This window comes from Aethalodelphis obliquidens, unplaced genomic scaffold (genome assembly GCF_003676395.1).
Source record: "Aethalodelphis obliquidens isolate GAN/ISIS:26980383/991018 unplaced genomic scaffold, ASM367639v1 scaffold63, whole genome shotgun sequence".
NCBI classification, from domain to species: Eukaryota; Metazoa; Chordata; class Mammalia; order Artiodactyla; family Delphinidae; genus Aethalodelphis; species Aethalodelphis obliquidens.
In genome coordinates, this window is record NW_020838007.1 from 104069 (window position 1) to 131747 (window position 27679).

The following is a 27679-nucleotide window of genomic DNA, read 5'->3' on the forward strand; positions in this document are numbered from 1 at the left end:
CAGAAGTGGAATTGCTGGATCATGTGGTAGTTCTGTTTTCAGTTTCTTGAGGAACCTTCATACTGTTTTCCACAGTGGCCACACCAGTTTACACTCCCACCAACAGTGCACAAGGGTTCCCTTTTCTCCACATCCTCACCAGCACTTGTTATCTTTTGTCTTTTTGATAATAGCCATTCTAACAGGTATGAAATGGTATCTCATTGTGATTTTGATTTGCATTTCCCTGATCAGTGATGTTGAGCACCTTTTCATGTACCTATTGGCCATTTGAATATCTTCTTTGGAAAAATGTCTATCAGGTCCTTTGTCCATTTTTAAAATTCTATTGTTATTATTATTATGTTGTTGTTGTTGTTATTAAAGTTGTCTGAGTTCCTTAGACAACTAAGGAACTATCAGCCCTTTATCAGATGTGTGGTTTGCAAATATTTTCTCCCATTCTGTAGGTTGCCTTTTCATTTTGTTGATTGTTTCTTTGACTGTGTAGAAGCTTTCCAGTTTGATGTAGTCTCACTTGTTTATTTTTTTATAAATTTATTTATTTATTAATTTTATTTAACTTTTTTTTTGGCTGCATTTTGTCTTCACTTGCATGCAGGTTTTCTCTAGTTGCTGAGAGTGGGGGCTACTCTTTGTTGCGGTGTGCAGGCTTCTCACTGTGGTGGCTTCTCTTGTTGCAGAGCACAGGATCTAGGCGTGCGGGCTTCAGTAGTTGTGGCACACGGGCTTCAGTAGTTGGGGCTCATGGGCTCTAGAGCGCAGGCTCAGTAGTTGTGGTGCACGGGTTTAGTTGCTCCACGGCATGTGGGATCTTCCCAGACCAGGGCTCAAAACCACGTCTCCTGCATTGGCAGGCGGATTCTTAACCACTGAGCCACCAGGGAAACCCTCACTTGCTTATTTTTGCTTCTGTTGCTTGGGATTTTGGTGTCATATCCAAAAATAAATCATTACCAAGACCAATGTCAAGGAGCTTATCCCCTATATTTTATTCTAGGAGTTTTATGGTTTCAGGTCTTATATTTAAATCTTTAATTCATTTTGAGTGGCGTTAAGATAGGGGTCTGGTTTCATCCTTTTGCATATGAACGTTCTATTTTCCCAGCACTATTTATTGAAAAGACTGTCTTTTCTTCATTGAGTTTTCTTGGCTCCCTTGTCAAATATTAGTTGACCATATATGTACAGCTTTATTTCTGGGCTCTAGATTGTGTTCCATTGGTTTATGTGTCTGTTTTTATGCCAGTACCATACTGTTTTGATTACTATAGCTTTGTAATATAGTTCAAAATCAGTATGTGTGATGCTTCCAGATTTGTTCTTCTTTCTCAGGGTTGCTTTGGCTATTCAGGATCTTTTGTGGTTCCAGATGAATTTTAGGATTATTATTTTTGAATTCTGTAAAAGATTCCTTTGGAAATTTGATAAGGGTTGCATTGAATCTATAGATGGCTTTGGGTAGTGTGGACATTTTAACAATATTAATTCATCTGATCCATAAACACAAGATATCTTTCTATTTATTTGTGTTTTCTTCAATTTATTTTATCAATGTCTTATAGTTTTCAATGTAGAGACCTTTTATCTCCTTGGTTAAATTTATCCTAAGTATTTTATTGTTTTTGATGCTATCATAAATGGGATTGCTTTCTTTATTTTTTTCAGATAATTCATTGTTAGTGTAAAGAAACACTACTGATTTTTGTATGTTAGTTTTGTATCCTGAAACTTTATTGAAGAGAGACATCTTCTTTAAGATTGAGGAAGGCTTAAAGAAAACATGAGAAAATACATACCATGCAAATATGAACACAGATGCAGAAAATTTTAACAAAATATTAGCAAATCAGGTCCAGCAACATAGAATAATACACCATGACCATCTGGAGTTTATTCCAGGAATGCAAGCATAGTTTTTTATTCAAAAATCAATCAATGTACTTGACCACATTAACTGAAAACAGGAGAAAATTATATAGTCATATTAATAGATAAAAATCATTCAAAATTTTAATACCTATTTTTTAATCTTAGCAAATTAGAGAATTTAAAAGATCTTCTTTATTCAGACTTTTAAATATACATGTTCTTTAAAACCTATAGCGTTTATCATACTTAATGTTTATATTTGAAAATCTTTTCCCCTGAGATTAGGAACTAGACACGTGCATCCACTATAGCCACTTTTCTTCAGCATTGTACTGGAGGTGCTACTCTGCAAAAAGGTGAAAAAGGAAACAAATGTCATAAGGATAGAAAGGGAAGAAATGAAATTGTCATGAAAGACTTCATAGACAAAATTTTAAAGTGAATTTAACAAGACTGATAAAAGATCAAATACAAGAATTAATCATATTTTACACATTACACATTATACATATTAGCATTTGTAGTGTCATTAAACCATATCAGATACCTAGGAATAAATCTCACAAAAGATATGAGAAAATTGCTGAAAATTACAAAGCGTCGTCGAGAGAAATTAATGAGACCTAAGTATAGCAGGAATATACCATATCTGTGAATTAGAAGATTCAATAATGATATGTTTGTTCTCACCATATTATTCTACATACTCAGAGTAATCCCAATCAAAATGCAGTAACTTTTTTGTATGCATGTAAAAATTGACAAACAAGTTCTAAAAGTATATAGAAATGCGAAGAGCAGAGAATATCCAAGGCTATTCTTGAAGATGAACAAAGCTGGAGGATTTATGCTAACAGATACCAATATCTATTGTGAAGTGATACTAATTAGACAGTGTGGTTTTATTGCAGGGGTAGACAAATTAATAGAACAATATCAAAAACGGCACACAGGTATACAGTCGTCTAATTCATGACAAAGATTACAGTACAGTGCAGTGGGAAAGTGGTAAGGGGAGAAGGAATGGTACTGGGTAATTTGGCTATTCCTGATGAAAAGAATATTGACTAACTCCCTTTACACAAAAATCCATTTCAGATGGACTGTGTATCTGAATGCAAAAGGTGAAACAGTAAAGCTTTTATTTTTTAAAAGTGGTCAGCATGACACCAGATTGCCAATCACATATCATGTGCATCAACAGTAGCTTTCTTAGCATGTCATTAATAAATTTTTCCATCATGTAGAATTGTGTTTACGTATCAGAATGCAAATACCAACGTCTGATTTATAACTTTTGGCTCATATTCTGTAATCCCCACATCTGTCAGGATTTGTGCCATCATCTGTGCATCTTTTGGCATGCTCTTAGGAGAAGCCATATTGCCAGGCTCCATGATAACTGATCAGGCTCCTCGAGCTAAATCACCCAATGAAAGTATTCCACCTAGTGTGGTGTACCAGTGAGCATCAGTTCCTGGTGTAACGGTGAGCAGAATATTCAGGAGCATCCTCACTGCCATGGCTCCAAGCACCTCCCCAAATTTTACTTTATCCTTTCAGTATCTGTAGGATCTCTAGTAATGGTAGTATGTGGGCGTGGAGGGGGTTCTTTTTCTCTTGAGTGAACTTGCCTAGGCGTTTATCAATTTTAATAATTTTTCCAAAGAACTAACTTTGGGGCTTGTTGATTCCTCTGGTTTTTTTCCCCCATTGAATTCTATTCGTTTCCTTTTTTCTATTTACTTCGGATTTACTATTCTTTTCTTTTCTTTTTTTTTTTTTTTAGCTTCTTAAATTGGAAATTCATATCACTGGTTTAAAACCTGTCTTATTGTTTACAATTACCACTTAAAACTATAAATTTCCCTTTAAGCTCTGCTTTAGCTGCATCCCACTAATTTTGATATGTTGTGTCTTCATTTTTAATCAGTTCAAAATATTTCCTAATTTCCTTGTGATTTATTTCTGTGTTCATAGATTATTTAGAAGGGTGCTGTTGGATTTTCAAGTATTTAGTACTTTCCTAACTATTTTATTGTTATTGATTTCTAATTTACTTCCACTGTGATCCAAAAACATACTCTATGAGATTTTAATCTTTTGAAATTTATTGATACTTTTGTATTCTTAATTTTTGTCTAGTTCCTCTTATATATATTATATATACTGTGTATATTATATACACAGAGTAGGTATTAAAAGCTTCATTTATGATTATGTAGTTGTCTGTTTCTGTCTTATAGTTCTTTCAGGGTTTTTTTTTACCTCTTATATATTCAAGTTCTGGGATTAGGTGCCCTTATGCTTGTTATGGTTTCCTGAGGAATTAACTTTTTCATCATTATGAAATGTCCCTTTTTATCTCTGATAATACTTCTCGTCTTGAGATTTACTTCATTACTGTTATAGATTACACCAGCTTTCTTATGCTTAGGGTTTATAACATCTTTTACTTTCAACCTGTAAATATATTTAAAATGAGTCCCTTGTAGAGCACATATAGTTGTATCTTGATTCTTTTAATCTAATCTGACAACCTCTGTCTTTATAATTTGAGTTCACTTGCATTTAGTGTAATCATTAATATGGCTGGAAATAGTTTTTATATTTTAATTTCTTTTTGTTGTTCTAGGCATTATAATAGGCATTATTAACCTACCTTAGTGTACTTAAAATTAATATTGTATCATTTTATGTAAAATGTAAGTACCTTGCAACACTATATGTCATTTTCCCCTTTCATCATTCATGTTATAGTTGTCATATATTTTACATCTACATCCATTATTAACCCCAGAATACAGTGATAGTGATATAATTTTTTGCCTTAAGCAGTCAACTGCCTTTTAAAGAAAATAAAATAAGAAAAAAAAATATATGTAGCATCTTATATTTTACTCTTTTGGACTTATCATTCCTTCTTTAAGGTGCAAGTTTCCATCTGTGTTATTTCCCTTCACCCTGAAGAATTTCAGTATGTCTTGTAATGCAGGTCTGTTAGTAACAGACTCTCTCAGTTTTTGTTTATTGGAAAATGTTTTTCTTTCATCTTTATTTATTTTAAGAATTTTTATTTATTTTATTTATTTATTTTGGGATGTGTTGGGTCTTCGTTGCTGCACGCAGGCTTTCTCTAGTTGCGGCGAGGTACACAGGCTTCTCACTGCGGTGGCTTCTCTTGTTGTGGAGCATGGGCTCTAGGTGCGCAGGCTTCAGTAGTTGTGGCATGCGAGCTCAGTAATTGTGGCTCGCAAGCTCTAGAGCACAGGCTCAGTAGTTGTGGCACATGGGTTTAGTTGCTCTGTGGCATGTGAGATTTTCCCAGACCAGGGCTCAAACCCATGTCACCTGCGTTGGCAGGCAGATTCTTAACCACTGCACCACCAGGGAAGCCCTCATCTTTATTTTTGAAGGATACTTTTGCTGGATGTAGAATTCTGAGTTGACAGTATTTTTCTTTTACCACTTTAAAGTATGCTCTTCCTTTCTCTTCTGTCCTCTTGTTTCTGATGAGAAGTCATCTATAATTCATAGTACTGCTCTCTGTATGTGATGTGTCTTTTTTCCTGGGCTTTCAAGATTTTCTCTTCATTTTTGGTTTTCAGCAGTTTTGTTATGGTGTGCTGATTGGGCTTTTCTGCACTTCTGAACCTGTAAATGAATGGTTTTCACCAAATACGGGAAATTGTTGACCATATTTCTCTGCATATTTGTCTTCTGCATCCCTCATCTCCTTTTTTGTGACTCTGCTTACACACATATTTGCTCTTTTGATATTGTTCCACAGATCATTGAGGCTCTCTTTATTTAAAAAAATATTTCTCTGTGTTCTTCAGTTTAGAGTTCTATCAATCTCCCTTTAGGTTTATTGCCCCTTTCTCCTGCCATTTCCAATCTACTGTTAAAGCCAACCTGTGAATTTTTTGTTTCATATTTTGAACCAGAATTTCAGTTCTGGAATTTCTGTTTGGTTCCTTTTTAAATTTTTTCTAGTATCCAGTTTTCTGTCATGATTTTGCATCTGTTCACTTATAACTATAATTTCCTTTAAGTCCTTTAACATAACTACAGTAGTTGCTTTGAAGTCCTTGTCTGCTAATGTTAATACCTGAGCCATCTTGGTGTCAGTTTCCATTGATTGCTTTCTTCTTGACTATGGGTTACATTTTCTTACTTCTCCACATGCCTAGAAAATTTTATTATATATTGAACATTGTAGATAACACATTATAGAAATTCTGGATCATGTTCCTCTGAAGAATATTGGTTTTTGTTCAAGCATGCAGGTAAATTACTAGTTGATCCCCTTAAAGTTGTGGAGGCCTGGTTTTTATACTTTGTTAGGGTGACTCTGTTTCAGTTTTGCTCTAGTCTTATAGCAAGTTCTTAGTCCTGGGAGATAGTCTCTGCTTCTAAGGCATGGACATTCAGGGGTTTTCAGTGAAAAGCCTGAGGTGGTTACCTGGCCCCTCTAACTTGATGAGATTCAAACTCCAATTTCTGTCTCCCCTGCTATAAGCAGGCAATGAAATCTCTGCTCAGCTTTGTCTGCCTTCCAGCAGTTGCTTGTTGGTGGACTATCTGGCAGTTCTTCCCCACATGCACAACCAAGGGTTTAAAGGGAGTTTACACAAATCTTTAAAATCAGGTGCCATACTAATCCATCTGAAATCTTTAGAAATGTGTTACCCCTGAAGAAATTAATATTTTCCAGGTATTATTTTTTTTCTTTTTTTTTTTTATCGTGATGTGCGGGCCTCTCACTGTCACGGCCTCTCCCGTTGTGGAGCATAGGCTCCAGACGCGCAGGCTCAGTAGTTGTGGCTCACGGGCCTAGCCACTCTGTGGCATGTGGGATCTTCCCAGACCAGGGCACGAACCTGTGTCCCCCGCATTGGCAGGTGGATTCATAACCACTGCGCCACCAGGGAAGCCCCAGGTATTATATATTTTAAGCATGACCATCCCAACACAGTCTCCAAATGTGATGAAAATCTACCCATGATCCAGTAACAGGCACATGGACCCTCAGTTTTATTTGTCCAGAAGTTGAAGGGTTTTTGCCTGCAGCCCTATGGTCCTATTAATGTTTAGGGGTATGGCTATCTCCTCTGCCACACTTATGAATGGGCACTTGAATTTAACCTAAGGAATAATTAAAACTAGCTAATAGTTTACAGTTTGTAGATATTTTATTGGCAGGTAAAAAACTCATAAAACTGCCGTTGACTTTTGGTTTAACTTACAGGTTTTTTGATATAATCTTACTTGCTGTCTCCATTGCATGGGTCCCTGCTATACAAATGGCACACAGGGAACAACTATTTGAATACATGCAAGCAGTTTTAAGTTACCTGATGCCGCCCATTGCTGCCATCTTCCTGCTTGCCATATTTTGCAAGAGAATCACTGAGCAGGTAGGTGGGAGTTGGCATGGCCACAGCATGGCACAGTGTGAGGGCTTGCCTTCACATCATACCTATCTTTGCAAAAGTTGCCCTGAGAGGGTCTCTTGTGCTTCAGGAGTTGACACCGTTGCATCGTTTGCTTTCTGAGAGATGATTTACTCCCGGGCAGCTTTGGTCCGAGCTCCCTCATGCTTGCAGGGGAAAGGCAAGCTCTGATTTGTTTTCTTCCCTTTGCAATGTAATCCACTTTCGACTGTGCCATAGATGGTGCAAAGTGTGTGGGATCCTCCTGCATGCTCATCTAGCCACAGGAAGATATTCTTCTGTTGCCTCTGTGCATGGATGTTTCCTGCTCAGAGGTTTCAAACTCACAGGGGGATGTTCAGTCATGAGCTCCTACCGCCTTCCCTGCATGAAGACCATCTCCTCCAGCCACACTTAAAACTAAATAAAGATCCCAATTAATGGTTTGATCATTTCATCAGTAAGACTGAAAGCACAGTTTGCCAGAATATTTTCATTCATTATTTGAGTCACTTCTTGACCTGTTTCTCCTAACAGCACTGAGCAGCTGGGCCTTGCATGAGTTCCCGAGCATGGTGCCTCTGTGACCTGGCTCCTGCCTGCCTCTCAGCCCTGGCCCTCTCCATACACAGTCCCTAGGCCCCAGCTACTGTTAACCACTTGCAGTGCTGATTGCCTGTCTCATGCCTTTTCTGGCCCCTCTTCATTCCTGTGGACTCTTTGCTTTGCCATGAATATCTTTGTCCACCTCCATCTGGCTGGTGCTTCCTGCAGGCCCATGTCAGGTGTTCAATCCTCCAGACAAATCTGCTAGTGCTTCTTGCTCTGCCCAGCTCACCAGGACTCAATTGGGCACCGAGAATGGGGTGGGGGGCTGCTGGGCTCTGGAGATGCTCTTCTCTGTGCTCTCTTGGGAAGGGCAGGGGCAGAGGAGCAGGCAGTCAGGAGAACCTGCCTCCTACCGGTGATGGTCACCACCCTTGCAGTACTGGGGCCTATCACCAAGGGAAACTGGGGATCTTGTCAGTGGCTCTCCAGCTACCCCTGGTCCAAGGTTACAGCGTATTGTGGCTACCTTCCTTGACCTAGAGAACTTCTCCAGGCCTTCTCTCCCACCCTCATCTGGCTTCTGCTGCCCATCTGTTTCTAGATCTTCCCTTTTCTGCACGCCTCCTTCAATAAATGGGTCCTGTGGACCACACCTGGCCTTTGGTTTCAGCTCTTTCTCCAAGATGCTTCCCACATACTGTATCCTCTACCTCCTCCAACATTCAGCCACACCTGAGACAGGCTCCAGGTGCAGCTCTAGGACCAAGATGAAGTCCTCACTCTTAAAGAGTGGACTGTCCAGTTGGAGGAGACGGATGATACCCAATGAGCAGATAAGATTTCTGAGAGTGGTGTAGTGCTGTTTAAAAGTCAAAAAGGATCATGGAGGTTAGCAGGGTAGGTGCTGGGGGCAGGGGGAGCACAAGGACATTAGCCAAGGTAGTGGGAGAAGATTTCTCCTAAGAAAGTGACCTCGAACCTGAATCCTGGAGGATGAGCTAGAAACACCAAGATCTAGATAGAGAACCAAGCAGAAAGAAGGGCAAGTACAAAGGCCTGGCCAAGAGCACAGTGGGCAGCCCTGACATGCAGGAAGAGGTCATGCTTAGTGGCTAGAGTAGACTGACCAGGGGAGAGGGCGGAGCCAGGTGAGGTCAGCTCGAGCAGATGAGACTTGCTTCTGAGGGCAGCCATGAGAAGCCACGGTGGTCTTCAGCAGAGTCAGGGCACTCCCTAATCCATGCTTTGAAGAGATCACTCTGGCTTCTTGGACAGCGGGTGAGCAGGAGACCAGGTCTGGATTCCACCTGTGTGAGAGAAGGTGGTAGATGGGGATTGAGGTGGTCGCTGTGGAGACGATGGGACGATTTGCTGATGGATTGGTGGTAGGGCAGAATGGAAGGAAAGGGGCCAGGGATGTCTCCTGCGGTTTCTGCCTGAGCTGCCAGGGCGATGGAGGTGCCCCTACAGCAACAGGCAAGACTGAGGTCTCTTTGGACACATTACGTTTGAGATGTGTCTTCACCGTCTAACTTAAAACTGTCTCCAGTATTTCCTAAGTTTTCTGATTGACCTAAGAGAGTGTCCATGTGTCTTCGGTCTGTGTTCAGCCCAAGAAGGTGTCATCTCCTCGCAGTGCTAAGACTCTGCTTCTGCAAGGCATGTGAAGCCCTTGTTATGCTGAGTTTAGCTGACCAGTTTAGACTGGTCAGGAGGCGAGGCTGAGGATGGCTTGTCTCATTCCCCGTCTTCCTCCCAGGCGACTCTCGGGGCTCCTTCTTTGGCAGGGTGCCTTCTGGAGGCTGACTGGTGGACTTCTGATTGGCTTCTGCCGCATGGTGTCCAAGTTTGCCTACGGGGCCTGGAGCTGCTCGACAAACAGCAGGTGCTCTCGGATCATCTGCGGCGTGCACTACCTCTACTTTGCCGTCATCCTCTTCACCATCAGTCTTTTCACCGTCCTGGGGATCTCCTTGTTCACAGACCCGATTCCAGATAAACATGTGAGTGCTGCCATGAGGATGCTCAGGGGTCCACCGCAGTCCCAGTGTCCCTGTGAACCACAAGTTGGCTCTGCCAGCTTTGGAGAAAAGTGGCTGAATTCCTGCATTCTTTTTGAAAGCGGGGTGGGGGGAGAGAGGGGGCGGGGGCTGGGGGTTGGGGGGTGACGGTTGGGTCAGAAATAGGCAAATAACCTCCTTGCCTTAAAAACTAAACTAAAAAGCTTTCCAACAGGCCTCTAATTATGTATTCACTGAGAATGAGAAGTTTGGTTTTTAAAATACAAAATTTCCTTGAAGTGCTAAGGTTGCTAACCTCAGCGTGAATTAATGTAATCAGGGCAGTCCCAGCTGCCACCCACCCAGAACGGATTAAGCCAGCAGGAGGGGGGACAGTAATGCTAGCAGTGCTGTGGCTGGTGGCTGGGCACACCTCATTCTCCTTTCCCGGCCACTTCCCCCCTCCCAGGAGGCAGGTATCAGTCACCCCAGTTGGAATATAAAAAGCCTGGGCTCAGAAAAGTCAAGTCACTTGTCCATGACACCAAAACTAGCCAGCAGCAGGACTGGGCCTGACCAGACTCCATCGCGTCACCCACGTGGGCATGGCCAGGAGGCTTAGCAGGACAGGGGCTTGGCTGAGCCGAAGAGCAGCAGGGAGGGTCCTAGGTGTCAGAGGAGAGGGCAGGAGGAGCTCAGAAGGGAGGCGGGTCTGTGAGACCCGTGTGCCCTGGGGTCTGGGTGAGAGCTGAGAACTTGGAAGGCCGCCTCCCCTGTGGCCACCTTTCTGCTCAGTAGTTCCTTTTGACCCATTCCTCTCTCGCACACAGCCCCGTGGGATTGGGATGGAGCAAGTGGGGAGGACGGCCAGGAGTGCCCAGGACAGCTCGCCCACCACACGTCCCTGCCCTGCTCCCGGCACGTGGAGAAGCCGTGGGTGCTGGACCCAAGCTCCTGTCTCTCAGGGTCTTCATGGTTGACTTGTCTGACTTCTTTTCTGCTGCTCTTGTATTCTCAACTTTTTGGTCTTGCCCGCTTCTCAGGCAGCCACGTGCTTGAGTGCTTTTCCTGCCCAGCAGCACAGGTGCTCTGGAGAGGAGGGGAGGGAGGCAAAGGGGGAACCGTGCTTTCGGGTCAGTGTCTGTGCTGCACACTGGGCGCTACCAGGGGAAGCGGGACCACACTCAATCCCATGTTCTTCCTGCCCAGCGGCCTGGTCCACAGGGCTCATCGTGTAATTGGGAAGGCAAATGCAGATGTACAGCATCACCAGGAAGCAACTCAAGGCTAAACCCAGTCTCTGTCACTGACACGGCAGCAGGTTCATTACTGACGTCTTAGTCCGAGAGGCGGGGCTTGGAGGGGCTGCTCAGTCACATCCCTGCTATGTTTGGGGGAGTGGGAGAGGTGGTGGTGCTGAGATTCAAATATACCGAAGCTGGTATAATAGATTAAAACCTGCTCCGGGAGAGACTTGGTGGAAATGTTCGCTTACTTGTGCTTCTGCTGACCCCAACCCTCAAAAAAAGCAAAAAAAGCAACAGCAATTGTCTGGGTTTTACTTCCCAAAGTCTCCATATGTGTTTTCAGGAAGAGAACAAAATAACAGACTAGAAGGGAAGGGATGCTCCCCTTCTGCATCTGCAAATGCCTTGCTGAGCTTGAGCGACTAAGCCTGGCTAGGGACCAGGTCAGCCGGGTACCCCAGGTGAACCAGGTCAGGCCTCCTCTGGGCTGTGTGAGTGCTCATCTCTGACAGCCAGGAGGGGCTCCTGGAAGGAAAGCAGAGTTCCCAGGTCTACCCTGCGGGCCCATCCACCAGAAGCAGCAGACCGGAGTGATGAGCAGCTTCTCCCACCCTGAAGGGCACAGCTTCCTAGACCCTCAGTTACTGGAAGAAGCCCTGAGCGTGTTGCCTCCTACCCTACCATCCAGCCCAAGACACTGAGGTCACCTTTGGGCAGCCGCACAACCACACAGGACCAGAGCCAGCACTGAAATCCAGGGTTCCCAGGCGCCTTGCTTTCCCCACCCCATGTTCCTTCTGTCCCTTGTTGGAGTCTAACGACCCTTTTCAGTCCCTCGAGACCCTGGTGCCCAGCTGTGAGCTGTGGCACCATAAGGCCTGCGTGACATGGCCCTGGGTGGTGACGTGTGCCTGCTCTCCCCGCAGCTACGCCGCCTCTGTTGGAGTTTGTGGAACAGCCAAGAGGAAAGGGTCGATCTGGACAAAGACACACAAGGGAAGAGCCCCGCACCGCAGGCACGGCCAGGTGAGAAGGGAGACCCAAAGCCAGCAGAGAGGCCTGTGCTGCTCCTTGCCCCCACCCCCGCTGTCTCCACTCCCAGAAGTACTTCCAGGCAGAGGCTCCGTCTTTCATTTTCCCAAAGATGCCTTGTGGGTGTTTGTCGAGGGTGAGATGCCTCTCGGCCATCCGTGTGGCCGTCCGGGCCAGAGAGATCCAGATGGGAGGCATCAGCAGGTGCCGGGGGAGGAGGGAAGGGCCCGTGAGGGGCAGAGAAACACAAGTGTCTGGTGATCTAGGAGCGTTTAAGCTGGGGTGGGAGGGATCCACCGAGCCACACAGATCACATTGTGCCTCAGCAGGAGGGGAGGAGGCACTGGGGACAGGGGAGGGACAGCAGGTCACAGAGTCTCACACAGGGATTCAAACCCAGAGGGATTCTGGGAAGTGGGCGGGAGCCTCTGCAAGGAGGAGGGAGCAGCCCCACCCAAGAGGGCGCCGGGGGACACCGCCAAGGACAGCCGATTTCACTGGGGCAAGAAGAGAGAGTTCCGGGAGAGGCTCGGGCCTGGGGGCCCCAGAAGGCCCAGAGGAAAGCTCTCAGCAGATGGGGTCAGAGGCGGAGTGCGGGGGCCCCAGGGAGGGTGACCTGCACCTCCTGAGGCCCTGACGCAAACAGGGATAAAGGCCTAACGAGATTAGCGCTGAGTCTGGGGCAGAGAGTCTGGGGGGACTGTGAGTTTGGAGGAGGGAGGGAGGGAAGGCCTGCCTGGGGAGAGGCAGTGTTCTGGGGCCCCCTCTCCACTCCTGCCAGGAACGTTCAGAGCCTAGAGGGGCCTGGGACCCTCTCCCGACACCTGTAGGGCAGGGGAGTGGCCTCTCCTGAGCCAGGCTGCCCCGCGCCCCTGGAGGGTACAGGGCTCCCAGGATTGCTCTCCCTCAGGGACAGAGGAACTGCCCGTTGGGGGCCACGTGTGCCGGGGGCTTGTTCTGGGGGCACCTCCCAGCTCCTCTCCTCCCTCGTCCACAATCGTGGGTGGATGCCATGATGACAGTGGCTCACACTTTTTGCCCATTTGGGATGTGCCAAGCACTGTGGAAAGTATGCCTATGTGTGACAGGTACAATTATCATCCCCATTTCAGAGATGGGGGGACTGAGGCACCAAACATTTAAGTAGTCGGCCCTGGACTCCAAAGATAACCAGGCAGTGGTGGAGCTGGGATTTGAACACAGGCAGTCTGACTCCAAAGCGTGTGCTCTTGGCCACTGTCCCATCTCCCGTCATACAGCTCTTGGGCTGTGTTTACATGATCAGTCGCCACTGATATACAGCAACCTTTTTGGGCCTGGCAGCTGCATGATGGTGTGCTGACCCAGACATCTGAGAGACCGAGAGACAGGACCAGCATGTGCCGCTCAGGACCTTTCAGCACCGCAGCAGGTATCTGCGTCTCTGGAGTTCTCTGGCGGCAGCACCCCCCCTGTAACACAGGCCCCTCCGTCACTGGCTGACGGGTTCCGCCATCCCTGGTGCTGCCCCAGCCTCAGGACACACAGCTGGCGTGGTGGCTGCCCAAGGGGATGAGACATGGAACAGGTCACAGCGCACACTTCTCGGACTGAGGTGTGCTTGTCTTATCATCAAAGAGGGATCCGTTCCCAGACTGGCTGGGCTCACGTGTGTGCGGAGCTGGCCGTGGTGCTGACCCGCGCCTGAGCAGGCCTGGGAGCGGCCAGCGTGGACTGCACTACCAGACACCGGAGGGATATTTAAGCCCCGGAGTGAGACATTTCACTGATTTGGTCCAGAGCTGTGAATAGAAACTTGCCCATAATTCCTAGACTTCCCCCGTTCCTGGAGAAAACACCAGTGATTCCCCTTTCAAGGGCCCAGAGGGCCTTACTTTGGGCCAGGTTGTGAGACTGGTACCTACCTGGAGAAGACACGCCCCAAGGTTGCTGAGGAGAGCAGAGCAATTGGGGCTTTTTCCATCCTCAGAGGAGCAGCCACTTGCCCTAGACCTACAGAGCTGTGCTGGGCGTGTGCCAGAGACGGGAGGGGTGGGCCCTCCAGTGCCCAGCGGGGAGGGCCTGCCCCGTGCCGGCCGGGGTTCTGGGCCGGCTGAAGGCTCTGCCAGTGCAAGCAAGCATGGCCCAGGCCACACCCCAAGTCCCCCCTCCGTGTCTCTGAGGGCGGCGGGAGGTGTTCTGCAGCAGCGGCTGAGGACTGTTCTCCACATTAGAGCCAGTCTGTTGGGCTTCCTGCCGGCCTCACCACTGAGAGGTGAGCCCTAGAAAGACCCCCCTCCTGTGTGTGGCCTCTTAGCCTCCTGACCTGTGCCTGTACCCTCTGTTCCAGACATATTTGAGGAGGTCAGGAGCTGCCTCTGGAAGGCCTGGGATGTGTTCTGCGGACTGGAGCCACTGCCAGGCCCCAGACTCGCCCCGGAAGAGGCAGTCATGCAGAAGATGGAGTGTGGTGACACGGAAGGGACACAGCACAGTGCCACTTCTGAAGGGACAGAGAAGCGTGACATGCTGGAAGGAACAAAGCTCCGAGACATGCCAGAGATATCCCACTGGAGAAAAGTGCCCAACGTCTGCGGGTTCCTCTTGGTATCGCTCACAGTGCTCTGCCACTTCTACTTCTAGGCAGCCTGCGGGGACGTGTGGGGAACGGGCGAACCACCGCCTCTTGCAAATGCCCTCATCGTCGAGGGGAGGAAACATTTCCTACGGGGAGGCCCACGGACGTGGACCAAGGATCACACTGATGAAAACGCGCCCACAGCGTCAACGCTGCAGGCTGACGGGCGGCGAAGCCCACTGGTGAGGGCAGAGACCGAAGATGAGCACGTCTGTCCTCTGTGTGATGAGTCATTCTCTCCAGATGGCTCCACTGCACAAACACTGGCTTTCACTTTAAATTTAATTTTGGCTTTTTATCTCTAGATATATTTGGGGGTTTTGCTTGTGTTTACTGTCACCATTTCCTTCCTATACCCACCTCTGTTTGCTATGTTCTCTCCTCCTTTGTAAAGGTATGGCTGCTGGCAAAGATGCTCCTCCTCGCGCCAAGGGTCCCACCCACAAGGGGCTGTGCCTACTGCCGATGACCACACAGGCCAGCTGGCGCCAAGGCTGCCGCGGATGGAAACGTTGGCTCCTGCCTGGACCCATGGTGGGGCTGAGGCGGTCTCTGCCTGAGGACCAGGCCTCCCTGTGGCTCAGCTCTGGCTGCACCCCTAAAGGGCAGGTGGAGAGGAAACTTCCCTCCTTGTTGAGCTCCTCCCAGTTCCTCCCAGTCTGCCTGCTACTGGGAGTTGGGCCCAGGGGCTGGATCCCCTTTAGCTGTCAAGTATAGACCACTCCTGGGCTGTGTCTCTGGGAGAGGCTCCCTAAGCCACCCCTTCCTCTTCCTTCTTCTTAGACCAAAATAAATGATTTGGGTCTTTAGAAAAAGTTTCAGATGCCTTGAAGTGATTTGGGGGAGGCCCACCCAACATTGCAAAAGTCACACTCTGAAGGTGCAGTCGGGACAGCCCCCCATCCCTCGTTTAGTCTTTCAGCTGACATTTTTGAGTGCCTGCTATGTGCCAGCACTGCTGGGAAGCAGTCATGGACAGAGCTCATGGTCTAGGGAAGTAGACAATGAAACACGAGCGGTGATGGCCAGCACCTCGTGTGGCCCGCTATTTCCCTGCCCAGGTTACCATCACGTTCAAGCCATGGAGCCACCCCATGTGGAAGGACCAGAATCAACCACATTTCACAGAGGAGGAGACTGAGCTCAGCCAGGGGACCGAGTAAATGGGCCCTCTGTGCATGTGCACGTGGCAGGAGCACCCACAGGGAGGAGGCCTCCCGTGACTGAAGTAGGAGGTCAGCTAGCTGGATAACAGAGGGACAACATGTGGGAAGACAGGGTGAGGCAAGGGTGTGAGGAGGCCAGAGTGCAGAACTGTGGGAGATGGGGAGGCGGGGAGGGCAGGGTGGGCAGGGGCTGGACCTGCAGGCCTCAGGTGCTTTGGGATCCTGAGTCCCTGGGAACTTCAGCCAGGAAGGGATGGGATCAGATTTGCTGGCCGCTGCTGGAAGATGAAAGGGCGGCAGGAACACCCACCAGGAGGCTATTAGAGGAATCCAGGCAAGTTAGCAGCAAAAAAAGAAAAGACAAGGGAACAGCATCAAGAGAAGCCAGCAATTAGAAGTAACAGGACTCGAGTACTAGACTTCTGGAGGGAGGGCCCAGGAGTGACTCTCTGGTTTGAACATGTGGGCAGAGGGTGTACCAATTCCAAAGACAGGCCACACTGGAAGAGAGCAGGTGCAGGAGAAAAGTGGAGCACCGTTTGGGACATGTGGAGTTTGAGTTGCATGAAGATACTTATTGCCGTCTTGACAATGTTAAGTCCTCTGCTTCATGAACATGGGATGTCCTTCCATTTATTTAGGTCTTCTAATTTCTTTCAACAGTGTTTTGTTTTCAGCACTCAAGTTTTGCACTTCTTTTGTTAAATTGATTCCTGGGTATTTTATTCTTTTTGATGCTACTGTAAATGAGGTGGGTTTTTTTCTAATTGAGTTATAGTTGATGTACAATATTATATAAGTTACAGGTGTACAACATAGTGATTCACAATTTTTAAAGGTCATACTCCATTTATAGTTATTTTAAAATATTGGTTATATTTCCTGTTGTACAATATATCCTTGTAGCTTATTTATTTTATACATAAGAGTTTCTACCTCTTAGCCCCCTATCCCTTTTCTTAATCGCATTTTCAGATTGTTCATTGCTTATGTACAGAAAATCCTGCAACTTTGCTGAACTCATTTATTAGTTCTAATATTTTTTAAGTGTCTTCCTTGGGATTTTTCATATATAAAATCATGTAGTGTGCAAGTAGAAATAGTGTACTTCTTTCTTTCCAACCTGGATGCCTTTTATTTCATTATCTTGCCTAAACTGCCCTGGCTAGAACCTCCAGTACAATGTCAAGTAGAAGTAGTGAGCGCAGACATCCTTGTCTTATTCCTGATCTTAGAGGGAAAGCATCCAGTCTCCTCATCGTTGAGTATGATGTTAGCGGTGAGTTTTTGCAGATGTTATCATGTTGAGGAAATGCCGCTCTTTCCTATTTTGCTGAGAGTTTTTGATTCTGTTTTAGTTTGGTTTTTTTTATGAATGGGTGTTGGATTTTGTCAAGTGCTTTTTTTGCATCTATTAAGATGATCATGTGGTTTCTGTTCTTTCCTTACACGTTACATTGATTCATTTTCACGTGTTAAACCAACCTTGCATTCCTGGGATAAATTACAGTTGGTCATGGTGTATAATGATTTTCTCATGTGGTTGGATTTGGTTTGCTAATATTTGGTTGTGTTCTTGTGTCTATATTCATAGAGGTCAATAGTTTTCTTTCTTTATGAGGTCTTTGTCTGGTTTGGGTATCAGGGTAATACTGTCTTCATGGAATGAATTGGAAATTGTCCCCTCTTCTATTTTTTTAAATTAGTTTGTGAAGGACTGGTATTAATTTTTGCCTGGAGACATTTAAGGGTAAGTATTAAGTTGGATGGAAGGTCCAGAACACAGCAGAGAGGCTGGCGCTAGAGACTCAGACTGAGGGGAGAGAAGACAGTGGACCAGCCTAGCTAAGAAGTGAACCTGGTAGAGGAAGCCCAAATCAGGCAGATGAGATTGCGCAAGAGAGCAAACAGAGATGTCAGGTTAAGAAAGAGGGTTCTTTCTGCAGAGGAGACTGAAAGGGCACAACCAGGGCCCTGGGAGGAGCATCAAGACAGCCGCCACAGGAAGGGAGCACTGGCACCTGGGTTACTGCTCGGGCCAAGCACAAAGAGCACAGGAACTTGGCAGCAAGAAGTCCAGAGCCCTTCAAGGAGGTGGTAAGGGTGGAGCCAGCGTGCTATGGTTGAGGCAGGATGAGGAAGTGGAGACCCTCAAGCCCCTTTTTTCCTGAAGGAGGAAAGGTTTCCTCTTACAGGGCCTTTTTTGAGAATGAGATTTAACCTGAAACCCCAGCTGGGCCCGGCAGCAGGTCCCTCCCAGTACAAGAGGGGCTGCTTGGGCTAATCCTGGAATCCCAGGATGCAAGCGTCTCTGTGTTTCTGCTAGGAAAGTGAAGGCCCGAGGCACTGGAAGGACTACAAGAAGGCACTCAGCTGGGGATTCTAGCTCTGCAGGTAGCGTCTATTGTGGGAGGTTCTGTCCCTCAGGAAGTGTGGCTGCTGCTTGGTGATGTAACAAGGGAAACCTGGTGTGAGGCAGGGAGCCTCAGAAAGCTCATGGGGGAGATTAAAGCTTCGGCTCAGCCCAAACGAGGCCAGCCCTGAAGCTGAGCTGCTCCTACAGCTTCTCCAACAGAGGGCAGAACCCTGCCAGACCACCGGACAGGTTGGGTCGGGGAGATCAAGGAGTCCCCATGCCTCCTCCCCTCCAACCCCCCGCACCCCCCCCCCTCCCCCCCGCCAGGGCTCTCCAGCCTCCTTAGCCAGTTTCACTGCGGGAGAAGCAAGGCCGGTGGAGGCACAGGTGGGAGCTCTCTGGAGGGAGGCCTGGCAGACAACAGGGGGAGGGCTGCGGGGGAGGCCAGCCTCAGGCCAGCCCGAGCTTACGAAGGTGACTTGGCTTTGGAGAACACAGCTGTTTGGGGGGAAGACCTTAAGGAGCTGCCCTGTTCTGAGCTCTCATCCCTGGGGTGGGGGTGGGGGCCTCTTACAACTCACCCTCCTCCAGCAAGTGCCCACTTGGGGTTGCACCTGTGAGCTTCCTTCCTGTCGCCCCACGTGGGGAGGGGGCAGACCTGGTGAGCAGGGCCACACCCAGCCACACCCCATGGGCCTATTCACTGAGCGTCCGGCTCAGGCAGTGCTGCCTGGACCAGCTGTTCCATCCCCCACCCAGCTCCCTGCCCCCACCTTGTCCCTAGACGCTTGGCCCTGCTCTGTGCTTTCCCAGGGGACTCGACCACAGCAGACAGCAGGGATGCCTCGCACCCGGCCCTGGACCCTGGGTTCAGCCTGTGACCCTGTCCTTCTGGGCCAGGCATTTCCCCTTTGGCAGGAGAGAGGAGAGCCGTGACCTGCCCCAGAAACATCAGGTGCCATTCAGACCAAGATGAAGAGATTCAGCGCATGTATTCAGGCATGGAGTCAGCAGGTGGGGCCGGTAAGAGGCTCAGGGTTTCCACTCAATGACTTTGACAGCGATCTGGGCTGCCCGCTGCACAGCCGCGCTGGTGTCCTCCTTGAGGGCCCGGAAGGTGGGCACGTGGGACTGCAGGATCTTGCGGCCCTCGGGGGCCTCGGCCAGCATGGTGAGGACCTTGATGGCATTGAGGCGCGCCTTGCTCAAGGGTGAGTACAGTAGCTCCAGCAGCGGACCGATGGCCTCTGTGTCCAGGGCTGCGTACTTCCCTACAGGGCACCAACGCCAGGCGTTCCTGGGGTTCCCTGCCCACCTTCCTCGCCCCCCAGCCCTCCCAACGCAGGCTCCACACCCTCCCTGCCCCCAGCCTGGGCCCTGCAAGCTCCCCAGCCGGCTTCTCCCCAACCACCAGGTACCTGTCCCGCAACCCAGTCCTCTCAAGGCAGCATGAGGGGTCTTTTGAAAATTAAAATCCAATCGAATGAGAAGGGGAGACGCCCCTCCTTAATCCTTACTTGCTGCCCACCCCCTCACCCGCTGAAATGCCACGCTGCCGCCCCCTGCCCCCTGCCCCCAACCCTCCTACACCGAGCACTCTGCTCTTTGCTGCCAGACCGTCCAGCCCCTTTTGCCCTGCTAGCTCCCCTCTCAGAGGATGCTCTGCCCCCGTACTGTGCCCACCGTCTCCCCCAGGTTACTCTTCACTCTGCCGCCCCTGCCAACCTCAGATAGCAGAGGCTGAGACGTCTGGGTCCCCATCGCCCAGCACAGAGCCTGGCCTGTGGCAGGGGCTCAGGGCTCCTCGGCTGGAGTGCTAGCTCAGGGAAGTGACCACATCTCCCCCAAATTCCCACGTTGTCCGGGCCCCGTGAGAGCCCCCCAGCCCTCCAAGCATTCCTACAGGAAGCCCAGGTAAGACACTGACTGCACTGAGGACGCCCAGGAGATCCACGCTCATGGGGAGCCCCACACTGGGGTTCGGCACCCTGACTGCACGATCAGTCAGAAGGGGGCTGTGGACTCTGGGAAGGCCCCAACCTCCCCCCCTGGTGCATCTCAGATTTCACCATCAGGACGAACTGGGGAGTGGCAAGGAGTCCCAGCTCTGGGGGGATCTGCAGACTGCTGATTGAGAATCAGAGGCCCAGGTAGTTAGTTCTCCGTGGATCAGCAAGGAAGCTCAGAGCGTGGGGCTGGCACAGGCAAGGGAAGGTCAGACAGCTTTCAGAGGTCCTGCGGGGACCCTAGCCTCCAGGTGGGGAAACCAGCCCAGGCCCTTCCTACCGCCCAGGTCAGGTGACTGAGCATGGAAGCCTGGCTGCTGGGAGTCCGCATGGGGGAGGTAGCCTTACGCTCCTACGCGCCCCCTCCACACTGAGAAAAGTAACATTGATCAAGAAACACAGCAGAAGCAAGGGCTCCAGTTTTTGCTTAGACCTCAGCATAACGGACTCATGGGTGGCAAACGAATCAATCCCAGAATTTCGGCTCACAAGAGGCCTGGGTCAGATGCAAGAACTCCAAAACCAGGGAACAGAGGGAATAACAGGGAGGGGCCCCAGGTGGTGGGCCCTCTGTGGCCTGGAAGGAGAGGGCGGAGCCTGGGACCAGGGAGGGGCAGTACTCAGCTTGCTAGGGGGCTGCGGTGACCCCCCACCCCAAAGGCGCCGACACCCAGCCAGCAGGCAGCCTCACCTTTGGTGGTCACTGTGACGTACATGAGGGCCCCAGCTGCGCTGGCCTGCACCTCCTCTTCCTTGTCCTTCAGCAGGTGCACCAGGATGGGGATGATGTCGTGCTGCCACACCTGGTTCTTGCCCTCCAGGGGGATGCTGGGCCAGAGAGGGGGCAGCTGGGTGGCTGCACTTGGAGGAAGAGGGGGATAGGACCACCCCAGGGGGACACCAGGGGAAAGGACTTGTGTTGAGACCATCCCTGGTGGCCACGCCAGGGTGCAGAGGAGCACTGGTGTGAGGTGTGGGTCCCACAGGTCCCACAGGTGCCCCAGTGGCGGGCTCCTCTTCCCCCAGGACACAAGCAGGTGAGGGGAAGCAGGGGCCTGGGGCGCCACTCCTGCGCTCCCCGCTCCGTCCCTTGTCCCCGCCCAGGCCTCACCTGACTGCGATTAGTGCTTGGGCTGCTTTGCTCCGGATGTTGCTGTTGGCGCTCAGGAGCTTCTCCTTCAGGAAGGGCACCACCCGGCTGGCCAGTGCCTCGGTGGCGTCCTCCATCAGGCAGGCGGCCAGCGTGTCCAGGAGGAGCTCCTGGATCCGTTCCTCCTCCGTCTGCAGCTTCCCCACCAGCGAGGGGATCAGGCTGCTGTTGACAATGCCCTTGGCCCCTGCAGGACAGGAACGGGCGCTGAGGGTGGGCCAGTGGGCCACCCCCCACCTGTCACCTGTGCTGGGAGCTGGAGGGCTGGCGAGGGGGTGGTATTTGACAAGATAAATTGCAAATCCCCCCCTCGGGCTGCCAGGCAGGGGGCCCAAGCAGCCAGCATGTGGCCGTGGGTGACAAGCTGGGGTGAGAACCACGAGGACCCCCAAGGTCCAGCCTTTGGTCGCCTGTTACTGGGGGCACCAGCCTGAAACAGCGGCCTGAGAAGCAGAAGCCACCTCTGCAGGGCCCAGGCACACGGGGAGCCTCCCTCCCCCGCCAACCATGGTGCAGCAGAGAGAAGGATGGGGTACCCGTCAATCCCCTCCTTCCCATCTGAAACATCTCTGTGATGCTGGAGCCGCAGATCAGCCTGGCCAGCCGTGGGGACAGGAAGAAAGCTTGCAGTGGAGTCTGAGGTAGAAGATTTAGAGTGAACAGGCCGGCATCTTATGTAAAAAGAGCTGTACCCCCAACCACAGTTAGTGGGCAATCCACAGAGTCCGGCCAAGGGGTCTAAAGGCGCCCAGTGGCGCTCAGGGAGGGGGCTCCACATGGCACAGCTGGGAGAAAATGCAGCGAGCCACCCCCCTTCCACTGTCAACGGTTCTGCCTCACTCCTTCCAGCCTCTACTCCCACGTGGGGAGTCAGTACATGGCTGGCTGCCCAGAGGAGACCCCAGAGATGGCCCAGGCGGCAGCCCAAGGGTGGTCACAAGTGCCCAGAACTGCTGGCAGAGCGGCCACCACAGAAAGAGAGTGGGCACCGGGGAGGGTGGCCCTTCCCTGCCGCTCTAGGTGTCACTACTGCCCGACAGCCCACCCTCTCCCCGGCCTCCCCAGCAGCCCAGGCTGCCCACCGTGAAGCCGTCCACAGCCCCCATGGAGGTGCCACCAGTGGACGCCTCTGTCTTCCGCCTTCCCAGCTCAACTGTCTAATTTACTCTAGAGAGACAAGTAAACAGGTTCATTAGCCTAAAGGTCTCTGAGTGCCAATTAGCACCAGGGATTTCTTTCTTTTTTTTTTTTTTTTTTTTGTGGTACACGGGCCTCTCACTGTCGTGGCCTCTCCCGTTGCAGAGCACAGGCTCCGGACGCGCAGGCTCAGAGGCCATGGCTCACGGGCCCAGCCGCTCTGCAGCATGTGGGATCCTCCCGGACCAGGGCATGAACCCACGTCCCCTGCATCGGCAGGCGGACTCTCAACCACTGCGCCACCAGGGAAGCCCCAGGGATTTCCTCTTTGAAGACACCACCCAGCCTTCCACCCTCACTCCCCGAGGACATGAAATGGCAGGTGCCTGGGGCTAGGGGGTGGAGAGGCAGGGCAGCATGTCCAGAGGCTCCAGTGTCCCTGGCCAGCTTCTCACTGGGGTGTCGGGTGGAGCTGCTAGCTCTGTCCATTTGTTCTCAGGTGCTCACAACACAGGAAAAGCAGTTTCCTGCTGCTTCAAGAGTACTGGGCTTTTTAAGATTTAATATACACAGATTAAAAAAAAAAAAAAAGGCTAGTTGGACTCCTAAATGCATCCAGCTATGTGACCTTAGACAAGTTACTTACCCTCTCTGAACCTGGTTTCCTCATTATTAATACAAGCCCACCTGGAAGGGGGTTGTGCAGTACCAGTGGAGTAGGGGGTGGGAAAGTGCTCTGTGTAAGGGACTGTCACCATGTGCCCAGACACCCAAGCCTGGCACAGCGAGAGTCTCCCAAATGCCACCAACATTGAGTTCCAGCTGCAGGCAAGCCTGTGGTTGGGGGTGAGGGCTGAGGAGCAGGATACAGAGATAAAAGCTGCACAGTCCCTGCCCTGCAGGAACACCTGTCAGTGGTCCCGAAGCCACCTCTCCTGGTGGCCTGAGGCCTCTCTCCCCTTCAGCCCTGCCCTCCGGCCGGGCCACCACCAGACAGTACATCTGGGCCTCCTGCTCTGGCTCCAGTTCTGGCTCAGGCACCGGCCCCCAGGCTACCTGCTTGCCCCGGCCACAGTCTCGCTCGGCCACGACCTGGACGGCCACTGTCCAGCTCACAGGGCAGAGGTGACAATTTGACCTTCCAAGAAGGACTGTGCTGACCGATGGAGGGATAATGTTCCTGACAGAGGGCCACCTGAGCAAAGGCAGGGGGTGAGGGGTTTGTGCATTGTCAGTCAGGGCTCGATGGTGGCCTCACTTGCACCCGGGAAAGCCCAGGGAAAGGTGCTGCTGTGGGAGCAACAGGATGGGCACAGGCTGGGGGGAGGGCAGAGGGAGGGAGTCAAGGCCGGAAGCTGGAGGTGATCACCTCCACTGCTCCCCCGATTGCTGAGGAAACCAAAGCCCAGAGGGGCAACTCTAGTGCCCAAGGTCACACAGCAGATGGGGAGAGGCCAGGCCTTCAGCCGCCCGGGTTTTTCTTTCCCAGGCATTCGTCCTGGGCCTCTGCTCCTAGAAATGCTGAGCACCGGGACCCAGTTCATTTTGAGACAGAGGGAGATTAAAAATAAAACGCGTGCCGGGTGTGCCTCTCTGCTCGTTCACTTTGCTTCTTTTCAGCTAAAAGGAGAGTCGCAGGCCTGGCTATTTATAATTAACCCAGATCTGCAAAGCCTTGTTCTAGTTGGGGTGGGGTGGTGCACAGACCCCCAAAAAGAAACAAATCAGAGAAACCCACCAGGCCCCCAACAGCCTAGACCCGGCTGGCAGGGTTGGGGTGAGCAGGACAGGTGGGGCATGGAGAAGAGCCGGCCAGGAGGGGGCACCCTCGGGCAGTGGGGAGACCAGTGGGACAGTCTCCGGGGACCGGTCATTACTGCCTGGGTTGACACATGTAGATGAGGAATTCCAGGTCCTAGGGGCTCTGGATGTGCAGGAAGGGAGGCCTGGGGGAGCCGGGCCTTGTGGGGCAGAGGGGCAACGGTAGGAGGCTCGAGTGTGCTCGGGGAGGGCCCAGACTGGCATGGCTACTGGGCCAGGATGGGCTGGTTGATGGGCCACAAAGCTCAGCTGGGATTGAGGGTCACTATGCCCCTGGAGTGGAACCCCTGGGGTTGAGGTTTGGCCACTTCCTGGGGGCCACCTCAAAGGGCCCCTTGTCGGCCAGCTCTCCCTGCTGGTTGGTGAGGTGCTGGGTGGGCTCAATCACCAGAGCCCCCTTCCCCTTTCTTCCTCGGAGCCGAGCTGTGCTCTCCCAGTCCCGTTCTCCCGGCAAGTGAGGACTCAGCCCCGGGAGCACACATCCGCGCCTGGCGCCCGGGCCCCACTGTGCCTTATCTCAACCCGCCCGCCCAGCTTTAGCCTCATGTGTCCCCCACTGACCCCACCCACCCTCGTGCCTGCCTTTGCTCGTGGGGAACCCTTGCTGTCCTCAGCTTACTCGGCCCCTCAGTAGCACGTGACATGCTGACCATGTTTTCCTCCCGAGATACTCCCCCCGTGGCCCTGGGACCTCAGCTCCCCGCTTCCACCTCTCCGGCTGCTCCTCCATGTGCTTAGCAAGCACCCCCCCCCCCCCCCAGCATCCCGCACAACGTGGTCCTCGGCCCCCACCATCCCCCCTTTCCCCTCCACCAGGGGCAGCTCCTCTCAGGCTGCAGACACCACACGACCAGCCACTGACGCCAGGTTGCCCGGCCAACCCCCGGCCTAGGCTGAACTCAGCCTCATGGACTGACTTCTCCGCTTTCTTATTTTCTCTGGGCTGTCTAGCTGACATTTTTACTTGATTCTGCATTTAGAACGACGCACCCTGTGGGACCGGGCCTACCGTAAATAAACATGAAACAAAAACTTGCCATCCTCCTTCTCGAATTTAAAAAGCTAATCTTCAAACTCTCCAGTAGTTCTTAGGCCGACGCCCCAATCCTACACAAGGGCCACCAGCCCGCAGCGACTGTTCCCTGCCTCACCCCAGCCTGGCCTTGTGGCATCCTCACGGCTCTGGCCGCACTGGTCCTCTGGGTTCATCCAGGCCTCACACTCCTTCTTGCACAGCGTCTTCCCCACCGTGGAACGTGCTTCCTCCCGCCCCAGGTCATGGGCCACCTCCATCCTGCTCCTCCTGCCACAGAGCCCTGATGGGTCTCCCCCTCCAGGCTTCGCACAACCATCACGGGGGTACTATCGTGCAGAGGTTCTAGCAGGCAGGCTTGGGTCTGTCTAAATGCTAGGACTGTGCCAAGCGCAGAGGAGGTCGTCAGTAAATGCTTGCTGGTTGAAGGCTTACAATCCCTGCTTGACCCTGGGGGAGCTCTCACTTCCAGGGTCAGGGGAAGGGGCAGCAGCCAGCCCCGTTGGGCCCCTCCGTGGGCTAGCCCCTCATCTCACACCCGGACTGCTGTGCGGGGTCTTCCCATGCTTGCAGCTAGGTTTGCCCCTGCAAACAGCTCACTTCTGACCCCTGGTCCCCCAGTTGCCCTCACCATCTCTGAACACGTGTCAACATGTATCTCCTGTCGGAATCACCCTCTAGGGACCATCTATTGTTATATTTGCCTCCTTTTGATAGAAGAGGGAACTGAGGCTCATCCAGGTGAAATAACTCACCCCCAGGGCAGGGCCTGTGCCTGTTTCCTTCCTGCTACCACGGCCATTGGCCTCTGAGTGGACCTCTGGGCAGAGGCCCAGCCTGACCCAGCCTGGCGGTGTGGAGGACACGCACACAAAGCAGCCCCCGGAAGTTGGCCACTTTCCACTGGGCCTCAGGGGCCACCCCGAGCCAGCATGTGCCAGGCCTAGTCTAGGTCCGCCTCAAGATGCCCATCACCAACATCTGTCCTGTCTCTGACCATTTAGGCAACACCTTCACAGGTGGGCAACCTCGCTGGGGGATGTAGTGCAATGGTCTCCATTTCACAGCAGAGGAAACACTCTCAGAGAGGTTAGTGGATGACATTGAGATGCCACAGTGTCCAGCTGGCAGAGGTGGTCCCTGCCTTCTGACCACAGGCCTGGCCCTATCTCCCTCTGCCAACGGTCCGTTCCAGTGCTTCTGCCCACCAGTGGGGTGATCCTAGTAATAGGACCATGGAGGTGTAGGGTGATAGGGAAGTGTTAGCGGGGAGCATCTGCATTTACCTGGATGCTCTGGGGTGCACAGAGCTCCAGGTTACAGTGATGTAAAGGACAGAGTGGCACTAATGTCTTGGTTCTGGCCTGAGTCTTTAACGCACAGGAGTGAGGGGCTCCCGGTTCTGAGGCCCACAGATTGGCTCCCCCTGAAATTGAAAGCAGAAGTTGGCAGGCACCCTTTGGTGCATTTTGCTGAGTACCAATGCCTTCTGTGAGCTTCCCAAAGGCGCCCATGGGACCCTAGCCTCAACTGAGCTGGCTCCCTCCCGCCTCTCTGGTCTGGGGGACCGCTCCTGGGCCCCCCTCCTGTCCTCCCTTCTAAGGCAACCTTCCGGGGCCAGGATTGCCAGGGACCCTGAAGAGCCCTTACCCGCTGCAGGCACAGCAGCAAAGATGACTAATGCCCCCTCCCATCGCTGCAAAACGTCACCGGCGTAAACCTTTAGGATTTGTACAGCCCTTTCACACGTCCTAGCCTACTGTCGCGACAACTCAGGGAAGCAGGTGCCACTAGCCCCACTTTGCAAACAGGCTCATTAGAGGTCAGTCCGTTGTCCAAGGTCGCGGAGCTCAGAAAGGGCAGACAGGGTTCGAATTTGGGCCGGGAAGACGGGCGGGGCCGGGGCCATTCACTGCTCTCCGGCTCGGCGTCCCGGGGGGTGGGCGCCCGGCCTCGGCTCAGCGGGATCGCAGGGACCCCGTGGCCGGCGGCGGTGGCAGCTGCTGCCGGACCGCGGCACGCGCGGAGCCGCGGCCCCGCCCCTTCCCATCGTCATTGGTCCGCGGGCGCGTCCGTCAGCCTCTCGCACCCAATGGGCGGCGGGCCGGCGCTCTTGGCGGGGCTGTGGCGCCCTGAGCGTGGACCCCGGCGGACGCGCGGCTCCCCGCCCGCGGTTGGCCCGGCAACGCGCTGCGCTCGCGGCTCCGCCCCCTGCCGGCGGCGCGGCGCGGGGCGGGCGGACCCGCGGGCGGCGGCGC

At 51.7% G+C, this 27679-nt stretch overlaps 2 protein-coding genes across 2 annotated transcripts in view; one reads left to right on the plus strand and one right to left on the minus strand.

The window, feature by feature from the left end:
* Nucleotides 1-14757, plus strand: part of LOC113610426 (sodium/glucose cotransporter 1-like) — a 62276-nt gene extending 47519 nt beyond the window's left edge. Inside the window, 4 exon segments of the mRNA XM_027088571.1 lie at nucleotides 7124-7292; nucleotides 9644-9859; nucleotides 12030-12129; nucleotides 14465-14757. Coding sequence (XP_026944372.1) covers nucleotides 7124-7292; nucleotides 9644-9859; nucleotides 12030-12129; nucleotides 14465-14757 — 778 coding nt within the window.
* Nucleotides 14758-19249: 4492 nt separating this feature from the next.
* RSPH14 (radial spoke head 14 homolog) overlaps nucleotides 19250-27679 on the minus strand; it is a 60861-nt gene continuing 52431 nt past the window's right edge. The window contains exons 4-6 of the mRNA XM_027088613.1: nucleotides 21392-21617; nucleotides 20972-21108; nucleotides 19250-19545 (exon numbers count right to left, since the gene is read on the minus strand). Of these exons, the coding sequence (XP_026944414.1) occupies nucleotides 19307-19545; nucleotides 20972-21108; nucleotides 21392-21617 (602 nt within the window). The 3' untranslated portion in view covers nucleotides 19250-19306. The remainder of the gene's footprint in view (nucleotides 19546-20971; nucleotides 21109-21391; nucleotides 21618-27679) is intronic.